Below are 19,662 nucleotides of genomic sequence, written 5' to 3'. Positions count from 1 at the left end.
GTTCCATGACTTAATCCAGTCACCTGTGGAATCTCTTTTTCCTACTCCTTAAATATGGTTTCCTCTGCTATAGTAAGTATTCTATTCTTCTCATTCTATAAATTTCCGAGACAATCATCATACTCTTACATTGTTTTAGTTACCAACCATTATGCTGGTGGCTCACCGCTGACAGTGCTTTACTGAATGCCAACCACGTGCTAGGCATATTCAGTGATGAATAACACAGACATGATTCCTGATGAGTCTTACAGGCTTCATCTGTAGCTCAGGAATCCATATGCGCATCAGAGCCATGGACACCTGCAGAAGTTGCCATAGGCACCTTAATACTTAGCATATCCCCAAACTGCACTCTCCCCTCCACTCACATCTATTCCCGTCTCCCCTCTGTATTTTAATAGGTGTCATACAAAATAAAATGTGCCACAGGCAACCCCCTGAGCTCAATTATTGGTCTATTTTACTTTTGAAATCGCTCTAAAATTTGACTGTTATTTTCCATCGATACTGATGGACAGCTAATTTAGGGCTCACCTGGATTACTCACAGACTACACTGCCTCTCCACTTCCAATATTCTCCGTAACCCATTCTTCACAGTGAAAAGGATCTTTCCAAAAGGCAACTGATTATGTTAGCTCTCCAAGCTGCATCCTGCTTCCAATTCTTTCGGAGCTCCTCGGTGCCCTCAGTGTAAGCCCAAAACACTTGAAGGTGACTTTCAAGACACTATGCTTGAAACGGAGCCCCCTCAGTTCTCCAGCTTAGCACTTTAGTGTTCCAGCTTAAACTCCATGCCAGCCAAACTGAACTTGTCAGGTCCTGAAATGCATACATGTTCTCCTCCATTTTTAGGCTTCTGTATATTTTATTCACTTTTCCCTCTCTTTGCCTGGACCACTGTCCTATCTTTTATGAGTGAAAGAGATCACTTCCCTGACCAACAAAGTTAGGGGTACCTTTCATCGGGTCCCTACTCTATCTGAGCTAATCCCGTCATAGCACTCATCACTTTCATAAAGAGGCTCAACACTTGCGAGAGCAGGGACTGTATTTTAGCTGGTTCACTACTACATTTCCAGTGCCTGGTACGTGGTGCAAATGTTTTAAAAATAAATTGAAATGATTAAGTCTCAGCTCAAAGAGGAAAAAAAAAAGGAAATTCATTTGAAAACTTTTTCAATTTTCTAATTTAATAGAAATAACCAAAACAATGTGGCTTTCAAACAAGGCTTTAAACTAATCTAATACAACTTCTACAACACATTCCAGAGCATTATAACAGGAAATATTTACAGGCAGCTAATGTATTAAATAACCATGAGAAAAAAAACTTGCGTTTATTACACACCAGCAAAAAACACAGGAACGGAACAATTAGAAACTGCAACCTTGTTTTAAAAAATTAAATATGATTATTTAGAGAATACAATACCACAGAAACAGCACTTTTTCTTTAAGAATCATATTGAAGGGTAGTTAACCATGTGCAAAAATAATAGTAGTTGTAGTAGTAGTAGTAGTAATAATAATAATAATAATAATTAATAATGGGGGAGACCAGTTGAAATACTGTAAGCAAGGAATGAGTAACGCTGTGAATTTAACCCTTTCGTGTGTCAGTACGTCTACATAGAAAATTAACAGGCTTTCAGATTGCACAAATCTTGTTTTATAGGCTTATATACATGTTTCACTGTGAACTTAAAACATAGTAAATGCCTATATTTTTCAGACCAGGAACAGACATGCGTTTCATTCTCAAGATCAAAATTTAGGCCACACTTGAAAGGGAGTATTACAGTGGCACTTAGAAAATTATTTCAGTGCCTTCCCACATATAAATTTGGTGCATTTAAAAGAACAGCATTTTTAATTTTGAAGATCACTTGCTAGAAAAGGGCTAAACTTAATTTTGTACACTTTGTAGTTAATGACAAATATATCTAAACTGACTGATTTTTGAAGATAATTTTGTTTTTCAAATACAATAAAAAAATATATAAAAGACCACGAAGGCAAACACAAGGACCTAAGATGGAAGGAATGCTACACATGCATTTTCAGCAAGTAAAAGAAACCATTATATCCCAGAGTAATGGGATTTCAAGACATTTGAAATCTTGAAATGTCTTTGTAAACTGTGGCATATAAATTTTTTTTCTTAAAAAAGTACCTTCAATTTTTTTACTCAAACACCTACTTTTAAAAAAATATGCAACTTTCCCCAATTTTTAAAATAAAATGCCACAATATATTGTCATTAGCTCCAGCACACATTTAGTTTTCTTAATTTTTAAAAGATAAACTGGGTGATATGCATACAAACTTTCCCATAAAATCACCGTCCGGGAGAGGATCATGACACGCGCAGGCCACAGATTTAAAGCAGTGTTATTGCTTCGTCAAGGAGACAACTGCGGGAGAAATAAAACACCCAGGTCCAGAGCATGATCAAACCGTGATACGCCTTGAAAACCTTGAGTCACCTCCAGCAGATTATTCACATAACAGGTATGAATGAAGAATTCATGATATGAATTAAGAACTTGATTGTTTTTAATTAAAATTAGGGGAGTTAGAGTGAGTAGAGTTTATAAAAACTACTCACCGATCCAATGCAGATTATGCAAATAAGCAGGGCTAACTTCAACAAGAAATGAGACTTTTGTACTTCACGTGTTCTATGTGAGTGGCAGTGGGTAAGGGACTTAAAAGGTCAAGGGAGAGGGGGCGACAGCATCTACTCCCATTTTGGATACTGAGAGACTGTTTAATGACATCCTTGTACGGTGGGCCACAATCCAAGGGCACAGTCAGAAGACCTAAATCTATTGACTTATTAACACTAATCACTAATAATTACATGGCAGGATACCTGCTGAGGTAATTGATAAACCTTTTCCCTCTATTTAAAAACATGTTTTCTTTGGATTAACCAAAAAGTTTAAAATCTGTTACAACAAAAAGTGAGAATTAACATTAAAATCTATTTAAAATTCCCTTATATAAGAAAAAGAAGTCAGAAAGTACCTTGTTGATTCTAAAAAGGATCATTTTAATAGTAGATCCAATGCCTTATCATTTCTCCATGGTAAAGATTTGATGTTTCCATAGAGCGCACGACCTTACACTCTAATCACACTTTGGAACACGCACACATTTCACCTTGCAACGCAACTCCTTCACCCAGTGAATCAGCTCAGCGAAGAGCGGGGGAAAAACTACAAATTTAGGCCAGAGGAACAGACTGAAGGACACTTTGTTCTCTGTGTTCTGATGGGAGATACAAACTGAAATGTGGCAAAAACTTTGCAAGCTTTTAAGGAAACATTAACATCTCTAAATCTAAAATACTGCCTTATAACCAGGAATACAAATGCGAGAGTATCAAAACAAACTGCCTTCAGAAACTGATATCCAATGTTTGTCTTTTTAAAACATAAATAGTAAAACATGTAAGGTAGTTGGACATCAATTTAAGTTTTTATACTTTTAACAGTCACAGTAGACAGTCCCAAAGAGATCAGCTTAGAAACAGCGATCAATGTGCAAGGGGAAAAAAAACACTTTAAAAGACATCTAAAGTGAACACACTCATGTAATAATGGCGTGATAGCTATTAATTAATGGTAATGCCTCAGCAGTATGAATTATCTTCTGCTAATAGAAATGGAGCCTATTAAATGTTGAAATAAAGTGGCTTTTTAAGAACTAATCTTATTAAAACAAAGAAAAAAACGAAACAAACAAACAAAAAAACCTCCACCCACCACCCCCAAATTCTGAGAAGGCCCCAATACTGAGAAATATTTACTTAAAATTTTGCCCCCCGTTGGTAGAACTTATATATGACTTATTGTCTAAGAATCATGAAAGAATTCATATGAAGAGCAAGTAAGTATAAAATATCAGAACTCAGTAACTTGACAAAATGAAGCTATCCTGCTACTCATCATGTTCCAAAAATGTGCTCTTAGACGTCACCTAATAAATGGAAATCATGAATGTTGTAGGAAAAAAGGAAATGAGCACACATAAAAGCATTTTTATATAATTTTCTCCCTCTTATAAGAAACTCTCCTTAATAACTTGAAATTTGAGTGATAAAACAGTCTGGTATGTTTTTAAGTTTAACTTACAACAAAACTGAAAGAGATGCAAAAAGGCAGCTACAGGATGAAATACGGCAACAGCAATGCCAGAATCACTGCTGTTTAAACGTACCACCAGAAGGCCTGAACCATATTCATGTTTACCCCCACCACCCGTTAAGAAAAAAACAACCCAAAGGAATTTGCATAATCATTTCTTTAGAGCACTTTATTTGATTTAATATGCACTAAAAAATATTTACCTCTTAGACAATTATATCAAATAATTTTTTTCTGAGTAGTCTACCGTCTGAACTGCTTATGCTGATTTTTTGAAAAGGCAAACGAGTTGCCACAAATCTGCTGACGTCTGAAAAATACCTAATGGCGAGTCTTCTATTTTGGTCACTGTATAGTCTAGTGTGTCCATACAAAAGTAGGACTAAAATCTTTAATTCAACAAAAGGGAAGCCTGTACACAGTCTAGAACACACATCTTGGATATGAGCATCACAAAGAAAGAGAAGAAAAATGACACAGAGCCAGGGTGGTTGATCTGCGTCAGGTGCTGAAATCAGGGTCATGAAGGTGGGTTTACTCTAGTAACCATTCAAGTGGGGATTGGCTCATTTTCAGGATTTACTTACAGGTGTCTTCTAAGTCCTTTTAGCCCCCAGTCCATGCAAATGTCCCACTTGGTGGACGATGAGTAATCTAACCCCACCGGGTTTATTTCAGTATTTTGATATTTTAATAATAAGCTGCTTCTGAAGATTTTCTGAGAAGTCTGTTCTCTATTAAAATAAGATAGAACCTCAAAATATGAATGTGAACATTAGAAATAGACAGCATATATTACAAATCCATTCTTGATAGGAACATTAGTAAGAATACACATTAGCTTAAAAAACAGGCTCAGCAAATGTTGCTGATCTGCCAAGAGTTTTAGTTCACTATTTACAAATAAGACAAAGTGAAATACAGAAAATTTTACACATTTGGTAGTTGACAGATTACTGTTTGCCAATAGCGGTCTATCAGAAAACTGCTATGAAGGAAGACTGGATAAGAGCCAGTTGTTACCTTCTCAATCAAATTTAAATGTACAGAAAACTAGGTTAATTTTGAAACAAACATTCTGCCTTTCCTGATCCGATGATTTGACGGGGAGGTGCAATTCTGTGGACGTGTTTTCTGGAAATGACTACTGTGTGATCTGCTACTGGAAAGTTACCTTATTTCAGTACATCATTAAAGTTGATTAAATGAGGATCACGGGTCGTGTTTCTGAGACTCCAAATATAAATAGAAAACAAAACTACTGTTGAGTTCTCTAAACCAACATAAAAACTAAGGCCCAACAGAATCCAAATGAGAAAAAAATATAAGGGGATGATGATTCAATGCACATCTGCATTGATACCAAAGTGGAATCTCAGTAACTTTCACTAGAAAACCAGCCAGTATGGAAGTGCGCGGAGGGGGCGGCATAAAAGTTGTTTAATAACTGCGTTCTGATCCAGAAAGACAATTGATCAAGCGACATGACCCTTGGGAATTACCGTACCCAGCATCCTGCACCACCGGTACCACAGTCACAAATGCCTGCCAATTCTAACAGAACTATCCTCATTAGTAACAGAAATCTTCAAATCATTTCATTTTTGCTTTTTATTTTTACTTTTAAAGTTGTAAATAGAGTTCTCTCCCCTTTTCTTGACAAGCATGTTTTCTGTCCATGATTTCAACCTAATACTGTGTAAAAGCTATCAGCTTCTTCAAGAAGGTGCCCACTGTAAGCAGGATATTCCAGCAACACTTAAAGTGTACTTCTTGTCTGTCTCTCTTTTAAAACAATTGCTTTAAGTCCATGTCATTTTACTTTATATGTAACGGTCTCTCGTCTGACTTTAGGCGTTTTCTGCGGGGCTGTATAAAGTCTTCGTCAGAGTCCTCAGTTACCTCACCATCATCCTCTTCCTGCTCAAACTCGGGCAAAGGTGCGAAGGTCCTGTCTGAGTAGATCTCTGTGAGTTTATCTTCAAAGTACAATGCAACTGCTTTCCCTGCCTGAGCTACTTCTGAATCAGCCTGCAAGCAAAAGATAGGGATATTCACCTATTGGTAATGCATATTCCTTCACCAAGTTTGCATGGTCTGAAAAGCTTACCTTCAAATTAATCTCTTGTGTTTCTGCATAAACTTGAACAACTCTCATCATCTAAAAAGGATACCAGAGTCAAAAAAAAAAAAAGGGAAATTATAATCCTTTCTAAAGTTATGAGACTGCATAGGATTGGCAATGAAAGTCAGCCACACTAGGGAGAACAAATTGCTATGACCAGATTATAAATGCTTTCTCAAATTCTACAGAACATGGAATCACTTTCTTTACAAAGTTCTGTTACTAAAGCTACTGTGAAACCTCAATAATTGTCTCAATTCTGAATTAGTGAGGTCAATCTGAATAGAAATTGGTCTGAACACATCAATCTAAGAGAAAAATATTTGTGAAACGAATAATATAAGAAATATTGCTTTTAAAAATCTGTCAAACTTTCAACAAACCACTTAATCAGAATTCCATTTGTATGGCAATTTGTTAATCATAAATCACTTAACTATCACTATAGCAGATAAAATGGATTTTCTTCCTGGAAAATGTTATCTATAGCTCATGAAAGCATATTTATTTGAAAATAATCTAAGAGGATTAGAAAATAAGACAAAATACTTGGGACTGTATTAATTTAACTTCGAGTGAAGTTTTACTCTGTTCTCGGTGGCATACTGCTTGCTATAAAGGTGACTAGACTTTTCACCTAATATAAACTTTTTTTTAATGTAAAAAATCACCTGGATGCTTCCAGAGGCAGCTGAGTATACTTCAAATGATTCAATGGAATTTATTTTAGTAATACTCATATGGCACCCAAATTTCATCAGCAATAAAGAAGAAATTTTAGTATTAATCTTTCTCAAGGTTTTATGGATTCTCATCCAATTCCATTTTCTTTCTACAATAATGAAAATCTTCCTTAACAAATCTTCCTTTGAGACTTGACTTTTCCCAAAGGTAACTGTAATTATTTCCCTGAAGGAAGTACATATCACATTTCTTTTCAAGGTATGGATAGCCCATCCTTGTCCTCAAAAAAAAAACACACCACATAACTAAAGTTAAAGAGAATCGTACTGCTGAGGTGAGAAAACAACATTTTATCCTCTGGGCTACTATTCAAAGTAGGCCACCAGAGATTAGCTTATGATTTTAAGGGTCTATATTTATAGGTCAATAAGAATCAAAGAAGACTGGTACAAATGCCTTTCCTAAATGTAACCTAAATGTAGGCTGTTTATAATCATTTCTCACAAAATATACTTAAGTACAGGCTTCTTTCTATACTTATCTTCATCCTCAACTTGTTCAGGAAGGGATATTCAATAATGTTCTTAACATATTATATTTAAGTATATACTTCAAATTGTACACAGTAAACTTCCTTCTTCTGAGCTGTAGATGCAAATTTTACTTTGACAGAACTGAAGCAGAAAAAAAACCCTTTTTAAATCAAATTAGAAAAATGTCTTGCCAGGAAAAGCAAAATCCAAAAAACGAAACAAGCAAGCAAACAAACAAACACTAATAATCCAAAATTCTATAGTTTGGAAGCTAACATACTTCATTAAACCTTTCACAGTTCTTGAAGATCAAACGGACATCAGCCACAAAGTCGTCTGGGATTTGGTAGTGTTGGGAATGTTTTTTCTGCAGCTTCTTTTTCACGGTGGATAAATCCATTGGTTTCTTTATAATTTTATAGTAGTTTGGTATCTAAAGAAACAAATACATAAGGCTAGATAAGGATTCTCCAAAAATGCTAAACTGATTAATTTGAAAATGTGTATTAATTTTAGAAAAAAAATGTGTTGATTATTGAGCCAGCTGCTTGCAAACTCTGAGTATATATATGCATAGTGAATGTACTTTAAATCTTCTGCCCCAATCATATCACAAAAATCAAATCAAATTCAGAATATATGGAAGTCTCCATGATAGTGAAGGCCCCTAAGTTCTATCTTTAATGAGTAGAGTTGGAAAGAAAACAATGAGCAAGGATAGCCAACCACTAGAGTTAAGGACACATGTGGCTCATCAGAATTTTATGATTCATGAAGTTTTTAAAAAAAATAAAATAATAATTACAAAATGTACTACTATTAGAATATGATGTCTTTTGGAGGATATAACCTGGTATCACAAAGTACTCTGAACAGAAAAACAAGGGAAGACTGTAAAAACACAAGAGAGAACTTATTAACCATTTAGTGATCATGCTGGGAAGTTCTGGTCCCTACTCGGCCAAAAAATTTGCATCCTTGGGAAATAACTGCACATAGAGAAGCTATTTAAATAGTTCAGGAAATATATGAACATCATTTTCTACTGTAAAGTCCCTAAACGTAAAGACAACACAGACTTCCTAATTTCAGATGACTACTATTTGCACAAAACAGCTTCTTGTGTAAATAACTCTACTACTTAATATTCCACAACAGACCTGGTATTCAGTAAGATCTTAATTCAACAACTGATGGCTAGCAAATAAAATGTGTGTAGCATATTCTCATCCCATGTATGATGCACTGAGCACCTCTTGCATTTCTTTTACTACGGAACTTTAGAGACTTTACTCCTTACAGAAGTCCCCTTTAAGATAAACAAAGAGCACCGACTTCCAAAGTTTCCCCACGGCCCGTCGTTAGCCTTGGCTACTCGTAAAAGAGGGCTGAGGAAGGCAGAGCCGGTGTAAGATTCAATTTTACCCTTTTATTCAAATTAATACTTACACAAATTGTTTCCTCCACAAGGTACAGAGCCTAGAATCACAGAACTAGAATCTTAAAAACAGTTTAGTCCAATACTCTCATGTACAGATAAAACAGTAATTTTCCCGAAGTTATAAGGCTGGTGAATGGCAGAAGTAAAAGAAAAAGTTGTCATCAGACTCTTAGGTTCAAGACTGTTTCCATTATACCTGAATCCCTTATGTCCATCTTAAAAGTAAAAGAGCAAGTACATTTTCATCACCGCAAGAAAATCTTTAAAAACAAACTGCCATTGTCAAGTGAATCTCACATCCAATTCTCCCTAATAAAATTTCTGATTAATAAGAAGTACATACAATGTTATCATGTACTATGCTAAAACATTTTACACAGGTTATGACATAGATAGAATATATATAATATATATATTTGCAAAATAATGCAACGAGGGAAGCAACAGTATTAGGAAAGAAAACGTGAGCCTTGGAGGTGCTGAGGAGATTCTGCAAGAAGTCTCAGGTTTAACAGACACAGCAATCTAAGGCCAGAGCCTCAGTCTTCTCCACCAGGGAGGTACTAAGGTAATCAACTCACCGAAGCAGGAACTGGCTCCTGGAACTCAATACTTAATTCATGGCAATAGAGGTAAAGCAGAAGACGTTCACATTTCTGGGCCAAGAAAGGAAAGGAAAACCCGGAATAAGTTTTTCCGAATAAGTTTTTCCACTTAATACAATATTCTTGAGAATGAGAACTTTATCACTATAAAGCATTAGTACAACAAACTGAGCGAAAGCCTCCTCCAACATAGTAGCTATCTAACTGAACATATACCCAAAGAAGACAGCCTTCTTTCCCACTTAGTTTTGAGACTATCTTCCATTCTACTTTAAATGAACTTATCAAAAACAGACTGCCTTTGTTCTTACCTGATAACTAGGGTAATTTATCCCCTATTAACTATATATACACATGGAAAGGAGTCAGGAAACCAACAGCATTTTGTACAACAATTTATAAATTACCCAGTAATCTATATAAAATATTACTGTTGCTGCTCATTGTAATTCCGAGGCAGGCAGGACACATGTCATTATTCCCTTTCTTGAAATGATTCCATTCAGGTTCGAAATTAAATAAAAACTATCTGCGTCTTCTCAATCCAATTCTAGAAACATTTTACACAATCAGAATAAATTGAAATGCATTTTACATTTATAGTTTCCACTTACTTAAAGTTCTTTTAATATTAAATTTGTGCACTCATCTGAGTGAAGGAGAGGATTTTGGAGTTTATTTTTATGATGAGATGCTATTAGAGGATTTTAAGCAAGGAAGTGACAGGTTTGTTTACATTTTTTTTTTAAGTACAGAAAATGGATTGTAAGAGGGCAAGAGTAGAATCAGGGAGCCCAGTAAAGAGATTATCACAGTTGTGCAGATGAAAACCTATTGTAGCTGTCTCAGAAGGCAGTGGTGAGGGAAAGTAAGAAAAGGGCATTTATAGTCATTCCTGATTCTTTTATTTCAAACTGATTTCTGGCTTCGGCAATAGAAATAAACAGTGTTATAATTTCATGATGTAAAATACTGGGTGAGGAGTGCAGTTTTTTATGCATTATTTGCTTGTCTATTGCTTTTGCTTTTTGAAGGAGATGATGAGACATCAAGATTGTGGTTGGGACATGTTAAGTATCAGAAAGCTGAATATAAGAGTCAAGCAGAGAGGGCTAGAGATAAAGATTTCACAAATCATCAATATACCACTAGATGGTGAAATTTAAAAATAAAAATTTATCAGGTTACGTGTATATTACACTGAAAAACAAAACCGTGTAGCCAGACAACTACAGAATTCTTAATAATACATCAACTTATCTGCCACTTACCCTTTGGTCCACAGGGCTTAACCCCTGTGCAGTTTTCCCCTTCTTACTATGTTGCAAATTATCACAATCATATTCAACTTCTGGTTTCCCAATATCTCTGCAAAATGTGCATATCCAGTCCCCACTAAAAAGGGAAACAGGCAATTAGTCCTTATAACAAAACCTGCTCTAGGAAGCTAATCACCTAGAGGTTAAGTCTCCAATTTTTCTTTTCTTTCCTTTTTTTTTTTCAGGGGGGAAAGGAGGTTTTGTTCTTGAAAAATGTCATAAAGTGAAGTTGTGTGATAAAAACTTCCCAAAACTTTTCCCAGTTAGTCTTCATCTTCATCTGGAAAGCAATATAAAACCAGTACCTCGGCATTCAAAGGGGGTCTCCTCATAGCACAAAGTTAATGATCACTACTTGCAGAATCAGAACAGTTCTCAGATCCCAGTAATCACAATAACCCCATATTCACGAACAAGAGTACAGGACATGGATTTCTCAGGTATCATGGACTGTTCTCTGGCATATATTCAACATGCCAAAAACAAAACAATTTTCATGGCAGTCGGAAGCCTCGAACACACCCAGACCTGTACATGTAAGCACATGCAAGTGCACCCCATATCTTTAAATCTGCTCAGTCTAGTTTGTTTACATCAAGATTTCTATCAAACTGTAAACTCCAATATGATTCATTCACATTCATTCTCCAGCCCCCACCATATATAAAATTCTAAATCTAAGGATTATACTAATGTGTGTCAACAGTTTCAATTCCTTCCAAAGCCTCTTCCTTTGAGGGAAAGTATTCAATGGTAAAATTCTAACGTTCCAGCAAATGTGTTACTATTAAAAGAAGAAAAACAAGCTTTAATTTCAAGACCACAATGTCCATGCTTTTCTTTTCTAAAAGAGTAAAGAAAAACAAGGCCCTTATTGCATCTCTGGCAAATGACTCTGCTTCCTAAGATTTAGGTAAGAATCACAATTCTTCAGAAAAATATTCTGGCACCATTTATGTATCCACCATTTTTCAAATCCAAAATGCTGAATTTTTCAAAAAGAGTAGCATTATTCAAGTATAATCATTGCTTCTCAGAAATCTGAGAGGAAATGTAAAAATTTTATCTATAGGCAGAAAAGAAGCTGGGTTTTTCCCAAGGACACTTACTTTCACTTAAAAAAAAAGTGTGGGGTAAGGGTTGGGGAAGGAGGAAGGAAGATGTATGACTATTTTATGGTCTCTGAAATCAACTGGCAATGAAATTGTGTGAACATAAAATATTAAATGGAAGAAAGTAAAAACTCTTCTAAAACACACTAATTAATCTCTGAAAATCAGCACACTGCCCAAGCGAAGTTAGTGCACTATAGAGTTACAGCCAGACTACAAGCTCTGTAACCCGGCCCCCCACATTTGCTCCACTGCATTAGCTGCAGGTATATCGGCCTGCCGTGGGTGTTCTCCAACCAATGTTTTAATGCTTGAAACCAGATTTAGCTGCCATGGGGTCAAACTGCCTGGGGACAGTGCTCTTTTTTCCCCCGAATCTTTCTTTATCTTTATCTCCAAAATTCTTCGCTTTTAAATAAGGAATTCAGTAACTGTCCAAAGTTAATGACCGAAAGACATTCCAACTAGATGATCAAGGGAACGTCTGAAAAATCTTCAACAGGGCTTCAGGTGGGCCCTCCCAGTTAACTGTTTCTACTGGTCAAGAGGAAACTATTTCTCAAAAAATCCAAGACACTGAAAACATTTCACAAAGTACTTGTTTTTCTTTAAAATGACTTTTGAGAGCCTTCAAACATTAAAAAGTAAATTTTGGGCAAGATCCAATAAAATTGCCATAAAACTGAAGAGTATAAATAAAATTGCAGACCCTATTATAATTGATGGCAATAGATTAACAAAATCCAGTCTCAAGAGGAAATCTACTAACTTTCTCCAAAATCCCAGTACGTTGCCCCCCATAATTTAGTTTTATCTAATCTGTTCACATTAAATATAAACTGATGGTGAGGAAATGGTCTATTTTTTTTTAACATTAACGCACTCCTTAGATCTTACATATTTTATCATTCAGCTGTTAGTGTCTCTAGAAGGTAATACCAAAAGGAATGATAGCCTCCCTATTTTATAGAAATACTACGTACACATTGGTTGAGAAGGCCATCTGCCCTGAATAACCTTGTATTTTTAGCTTATAAAAATTAAACAACAAAAAATCAATTATTTCACTAGTACCTTGGAAAGCTAAGCAGTGTTGGAACATGACAAGTTAGATGAAAGACCTTTGGACATTTTTCACAGCACAAGAGATCCCCTCCGTTTTGGCAGACAGCACACCAGTCTTCATTGGGGTCGTCATCTTTGCTGCTGCCATCCCCTCCAATTCTTGACGACCTGTGCATGAGGCTTCGAACTGAGGACTTCCCATTAACAAGGCTGCTAAGCCCTGACTGTTTGCAGCTTTCGTTTGTATCTGTAGGTTCAGTTTTCACATGGTTTTCCAGGCTTGCTAATGCATCCAACTCACTCTCTAGATGCAGGTTGGTTGAGAGCGGTGGTGTCAAGCTACTCTCAGGGCTGCTCAACTGAAACAAAACAAGGTCACATTCTTGAAAAATCACCTAATCATTATTGTTTGCAGTGTGTGTGTGTGTACATTCTATTTAAAACTTAAGTCAACATGTATACAGTTATAGTGAACTAACTTAAAAATATTTGGGAAATCACATCAGTGACATAAAGGAATAAAATTAACTCCAAAATTATTTAGGCATGGTAACTTATGATATTAGGGAACAGTCTCCCTGATATTGGTTCACTCAGATAGTAAATAAATTAAACTGATTGGAAATCTGATTGGAAAGTGAGCACAGGGCTATGCTTTTTCCTACAAAGAACTAACTATGGTATGTTATTTTTCACTCAAGAATCTGTTGCATATAGCTTTTGAGAAGCATTCTGAAATATTCTTCTGCCCACTTGTCATTCTATGAATGTAGAAGATTGTGACGATGTAAAAATGATCTTTTACCCAGTTTTTTGGGGGGTACTTTCAAAACCAAGTTGTGAATGAATAGGTGATACTGCTCTAAACTCAAGCTAACTCTGCTGCTCTCTAAATCTACATATGCTGCAGTGATATGTAATACCCCAGGTTAAAATTTCTATGTACCAGCCATATAGAAAATGAGACATTAGCCTGGGCATGAAGAAACAAACCAAGATCAAAATTTCTAAACAAAGAGGAACTTGGGCCCTCTTTCATTCTATATTACAAATTCTATAAAATGCTCCATTTGTGAACTCTAAAATAGTTAATAATTCATAAGCCAAAGGCAATCTTCCCACCACAAAACATTCTGATCATAAACTTACTTCATGTCTTAATCTTAATCTTGAACTTACAGGACCAGGAAAATAAATAGCCAAGGACGTTTTGTGGCCCAAGACTCAGTATAACTATTGAGATAATTAATAAATTCAGAACAAGATAGAACCCAATTTACAATCATGGCAGAAATAATAACCAATTACAAACTAAAAGATAATTTGAAATGAGTCCTTAATACAATTAAGTCTTTTCTGATTAATTTCAGCTGACACGTAGATGAAAAGGTTCGGTTAGAAAAAGAGGTATTTGGCTTGCAGCAGTCATAAAAATTGAAAAATAAATAAATAAGTGTCCATAGTCTAGCACACTCAGAGATGGAAGAATCAGTGAAGTGACCTTCGTAACTAAATCCCTACCTGATCCCTGGGACCTTACCATGCAGGCACTCCTCCTGCCATCCTCTGTCTTTTCTTGTTTCACGGCTCCTGAAAAGCTACATATTTCATCCTCCGTCCCAGGTTCTTGCTTGACCTTCACTTGATCAGACTTGAAACTAAGACTTGTCTTCTCAGCAGTTCTTCCTGACGACCCACAGCTAATAAACAACAACAAATAAAGGTCATATATGTTTCTGTGGTGTACATAGACAATTATATGAAAAGTAATGTTCATTAACGTGAAAAGGAACAATTTATTAACTTTGTAGACGATAAGGATAGTTCATAATGATGTTAAGAGAAGTGTAGTATAAACTTAGCTTCAAATTCTTAAAAATGTAAATTCAACTTTCAAAAGACCTTAAAAACACATTTCATAGTCTGAGGCACTTATATTAAATCATTTAAGGAGTCTAGTAAGCAATCCTTTTACCAGGCTAGTAGTATAGAATGTCACTGATTGTTTCTATGAAAATAGTTTCAATTCTTCTCTATCCCCAAACATCTGAAGAAAATAACATCACTAGTGGTTCAGGAAACCTCCTCAAAGGAATTTCTACTTCAGCTTTTGAGGGCAGGGGATTAGGAGAAGGGGATATTGAATAACAAACAACCCTAAACGTCCTTATTTGAATCAATGCAAGGATAGGCTAAAGGACAGGTACGTGACTAATCGGTTCTACATAGACCACAAAGCAAACCCACTGGCAAGAGAAGGGAATAACTAGTAAGACTGTATTACTACTAAGAATGATCACCTTTGTCACTTAATTTACCCCTTCCTTCAAAAAGTACTGATTATGTACTTAAAGTGTAATTAAAAAGTCAAGCAAGTGTTTAAAAGGACCAGTCTTCAAAATGCATATGCACATGTATATGTACAAACAAAAAACATTCATATACCTTAAATCAAATCTTTCTTGCATTGTACTAAATTATTTAAAGAGTAAAAACCAGTCAACACGTATTGCATTTTATATTAACACAACACACACATTCTCTTCCCACACCCATGCCTTAGCTCTGTCCACCAAAAAGGCATAAGAAACAATGAACAATTCAGTAGGAATGAGCCCCTCGGACCCAGAAGATTGTATCCAAGCATCATTTCCTCACTAAGGGTGACCAGATTTCTCAGCGAAACAGCTGATTCCAGGCCTGAGGCAGGAAGTGTACAAGACTAGCCTGGAACATCATTTCGTAACGGGAAACAAGGAAACTTTCAGAGACTACTAGGGTTACAGCAAAAGAACTAAGGAGCCAACTTTTAAAAGCTCTGACAGGCCAAAGATGAAATACGTTAAGCATCAATAAAAATATATTTAAGCATCATATAAAGTATATTTAAATATACGAGTTCATAGAGTTAAAAATAATAAAGCTCATTGGTCACTGTTGGAGGGTGCTGGGAAATCAGCTCATTATTATGAAAATAGGCAAATAAAGAATCAATTCATTCTATCTTTCCTATAACTAAATAGTTGATGACAGAAAGTTTCTCTTTACAGAAGTACTCTAAAATAATAAACAAAGAAGGAATAATACATCAATTAAAATGCATCGTTTTTTAACCAGTAAAAAAATTAACTAATAGAATTAGGCAATGATCATTAAAGCTTGCTATCGCAAAACCAACCAGATATTGTGTGCCCCTGCTGAAGTGCACACCACCACCAATGAAGTATTCTCTCCCCCACCCTTTCCTCCAAATCAAACCTAAATCTGACTTTAATACCAGTAAGAGAAAAAACAGCAGGCAATGTATTTAAACAGCAAGATGGACAAAACTCTGTAGGAGAAACAATGTATTTTGTCAACAAATACACTGATTTTGACCTCAACACATCTGCTGATGGCAATGGAGAGAGCTTCTTTGAATCTGATTCAAAGAAACCATTTTTTTTAAGGCATTTATGGGAAAAATTGGGAAATGTGAACATTAACTGGATCGCTATTGATGTTAAAGAATTAGCTGCTAAGTATGATAATGGTTCTGTGGTTATAAAATTTTTAATCCTTATCTTTTAAGTTACATATACTGAAATAGTATAAGTGAAATAATATGTCTGAGATTTGTTTGAAAGCAATACAGACCAAGAAGGAATGGGTAGAAGTATCGAAGAATTAAAACTGACCATAGCTTGGAAATTGTTGAAGCTGGGTGGTTAAGTATATTAAGAGTTCACTGTAGCCAGGTGGGTACTAGACTAATGGGGGGAAGGAGTGGGGAGGAATCACCACATAAATTATGTAACTGTCTAACCACTACGCTGTACACCTGAAACCAGTATAAAGTAATACTGAATGTCAACTGTAACTGAAAAAAATAATTTAAAAGAAAGTAATTCACTGTAATATTCTACTTTTTTAAATACATCTTTGAAATTTTTCTTGGTAAAAAGGAAAAATATAGCTATTAATAATGTAATACTCACCTGCCTCGACTGCCAGTGCTAGAGGTACTAGGGGGTCTCACAGGTGTGTGAGAATTGGATAAACCTGCAAACAATAAGTCAAAATGAACATTGACACAGATAATAATTTGGAATTGTCCAACTAGTTACAGAATTCAAGATGATTCTAATGCAATTTAACAATCCTTGGAAATCGGATCTAGTCTTCTTCTCAAAGTCAGGGAGCACGTGTGATCACTGGTCCACATCAACTGGTGCCTCTCTGCTGAGCATCACTCTCAGATTCCTCCGCAATGAAAACTATCCGATCAATGAAAACTAACAGATCGAGAGAGAGCTATTTGCCGTCCTGCCCCAAATCATCTGGTAAATACCCTACATTCCTATTGTTTCTTTCTTTTAGAATAATTATTATTCTAAAGGTTTAGAATTAAACCTCAAAAATTATATGACTCAAAAACTGCATTAATGAGGCATCTCATGCAAAACCCACACTTACATTTGGACTAGTCTTACTCTAGAAATAATGAGGTGGTCTGTTTCAGTAAGAAATAACAATTTACACCAGAAAATGTATTCCATAAACACTGCTGCACCATTAACTGGGAATTGCTTTAATCATTCATTCATGGTAAGAGGGCAACAGAACAATAAGGATTTTGGAAGAGATCTACATCTCATGGACTGGATTAGTCACATTTTAATAGTTTCCAATAAATTTAAGTTTTTGTTTTAAAATGACATATTGAAAATTCACGTGCCTTTCCTCAATTCTTTTTTTTTTTTAAATAATTCTTCATTTTTCAGTATTTTACTAAGTGTTGTAAGCTTGGGTTGAAACCAAAGAACTCTAGAACTGATCATCTATATCATAAAATATAAGACATAGGAAATAAATGCATCTACAGATCCAGCAGGGAACATGAACAGAGCTGGGGTTGGGAGAAGGGTACACTGGAGTGCTGAACAGTGCACACTACGGATATTTATTAATATCTCTTCACATGAAGTCTGCCAATAGTATTTAAAGAAAAATAATTGGAAAGAGCAATCAGGAAGAACATACGCTATGTTACTGAGATTGTTAATTTTATGTGTCAACTTGGCTAGAACACAGCACCCAGTTGTTTGGCCAAACGCCAGTCTAGATGTTGTTCTGAAGTTATTTTTTTTAGATGTGATTAACATTTAAATCAGTAGATTTTGAGTAAAGGAGATCAACCTCCATAATGTGGATGGGCCTCATCCAGTTAGTTGAAGACCTTAAGAGAAAAGACTGAGGTTCCCAGAGGAAGAAGACATTTTGCCTCCAGACTGAACACTGTAACATCAGCTCTTCCCTCAGTCTCCAGCTGGCGATGTGCCCAGCAGATTTCGGACCTGCCAGGCCTAAGGATTACATGAGTTAATTCCTTAACAACCCCCTACACACACTCACCCCTCCTACTGGCTCTGTTTTTCTGCAGAACTGACTAATACATACACTGAGAGATACTTTTCTAAGGTGGTAAAGAAATGAGGCAGTACCTCAGGTGGTTTTACCTGATGACCCTGGAGATAGGGCAGAGGGTCCTGGAGAGGGATTCATGGTACTCGTAGGCTGTGGGGGAAGATGACTGCCTGAGATGTATCTACTTAGTAGATTATCTAAACTACTTGAACCAGCATCCTCCAACTAAAGAGAAAAAAAAAAAGATTAATTTGCTTTGATTAAAACATAGAAGTTATTCTCATGAGTATAATCACTCATGCTCACAGTTTACTAATAAACAGATTAGCCCCATATCAAACTGGGCTTAACTGTTGCTTCCTTATGCTCCCCGGAGGACCCACATAGTATAAACCTTATGTGAATAAAGCTATAATTAATATTATTCAATGAATACCTGGCAAATCAAAACAAAACCCAACAATCCACTCAATCCTTGATGTTCTACTGTAAAGATAGTTCTGGCACGCTCTGACATGTTTGCCTTTGCTCAAAGGTGATGCAGGACCCTGACTGTTCAGCATCCTTGTCCCGTCTTCCTCCCTTTATTTCAATAATCCTGACAGAATCATTCACCTAAACAGAAAGTTAATCATGGCAATACCTAACTTGAAAGCTTTGAATAGTTCTTACACTCAGCAGAAAGCCCTTAGCCTAAGGCATAGGTCCCTTATCACACACACAAAAAAGGAGCTGTCACCAGGAGAACTGAGCCCTTTTCTCATTTATAGGCAGTAGGTTAAAGCCAGAGGACCTGGCCCTGTGACTCAGGGCTGGTTCCCAATTGAACTTCAGTTTCCTACCTTTAAAACATCTGACTACACTGAGAACTGTGATGATGGAATGAGAAAACATTTATGTAAGAAATAGTAAACAGACACCATTTAATTATGAAAATTACCTTAAGTAACAGTTTACACTATTCTATATAAGAAAGAGATGGTCAAGTTATTCTTACTGAAATAACTGCTAATCTTTTTGCTTACTGGTCTGTTTGTACCCTCACTTGTGCCTTTTAATTTTCTTTTTATGCAAATTTTACTTTTTATGCAAATCTACTTCTCATTCAACAGAAAACTGAACACACACATTTACTGCTTGTCCTCCTTTCCTCTCAAAAATCACAGATTTTCATGACTATAAAACAGGAAAAGATGGCATCCAAACTAAACCTTTG

At 35.8% G+C, this 19,662-nt stretch overlaps 1 protein-coding gene across 2 annotated transcripts in view; it reads right to left on the bottom strand.

The window, feature by feature from the left end:
- Nucleotides 1-3,045: 3,045 nt before the first annotated feature.
- TRIM33 (tripartite motif containing 33) overlaps nucleotides 3,046-19,662 on the bottom strand; it is a gene marked incomplete at its 5' end in the record, with an annotated part of 108,314 nt that continues 91,697 nt past the window's right edge. Inside the window, 9 exons of one of the 2 annotated variants that reach the window (XM_081025314.1) lie at nucleotides 4,302-6,187; nucleotides 6,267-6,317; nucleotides 7,779-7,931; nucleotides 9,521-9,595; nucleotides 10,816-10,939; nucleotides 13,050-13,399; nucleotides 14,581-14,740; nucleotides 17,018-17,081; nucleotides 18,539-18,671. In XM_081025314.1, the coding sequence (XP_080881440.1) occupies nucleotides 5,975-6,187; nucleotides 6,267-6,317; nucleotides 7,779-7,931; nucleotides 9,521-9,595; nucleotides 10,816-10,939; nucleotides 13,050-13,399; nucleotides 14,581-14,740; nucleotides 17,018-17,081; nucleotides 18,539-18,671 (1,323 nt within the window). In that variant the 3' untranslated portion in view covers nucleotides 4,302-5,974. Of the gene's footprint in view, nucleotides 6,188-6,266; nucleotides 6,318-7,778; nucleotides 7,932-9,520; nucleotides 9,596-10,815; nucleotides 10,940-13,049; nucleotides 13,400-14,580; nucleotides 14,741-17,017; nucleotides 17,082-18,538; nucleotides 18,672-19,662 lie in introns of both variants that reach the window. The other variant, XM_081025315.1, reaches the window with a different exon arrangement.

Source organism: Rhinolophus hipposideros, assembly GCF_964194185.1.
Source record: "Rhinolophus hipposideros genome assembly, chromosome: 19".
Classification (NCBI taxonomy): domain Eukaryota; kingdom Metazoa; phylum Chordata; class Mammalia; order Chiroptera; family Rhinolophidae; genus Rhinolophus; species Rhinolophus hipposideros.
The sequence above is the reverse complement of the archived record's forward strand: the minus strand, read 5'-3'. Positions and strand labels throughout refer to the sequence as shown.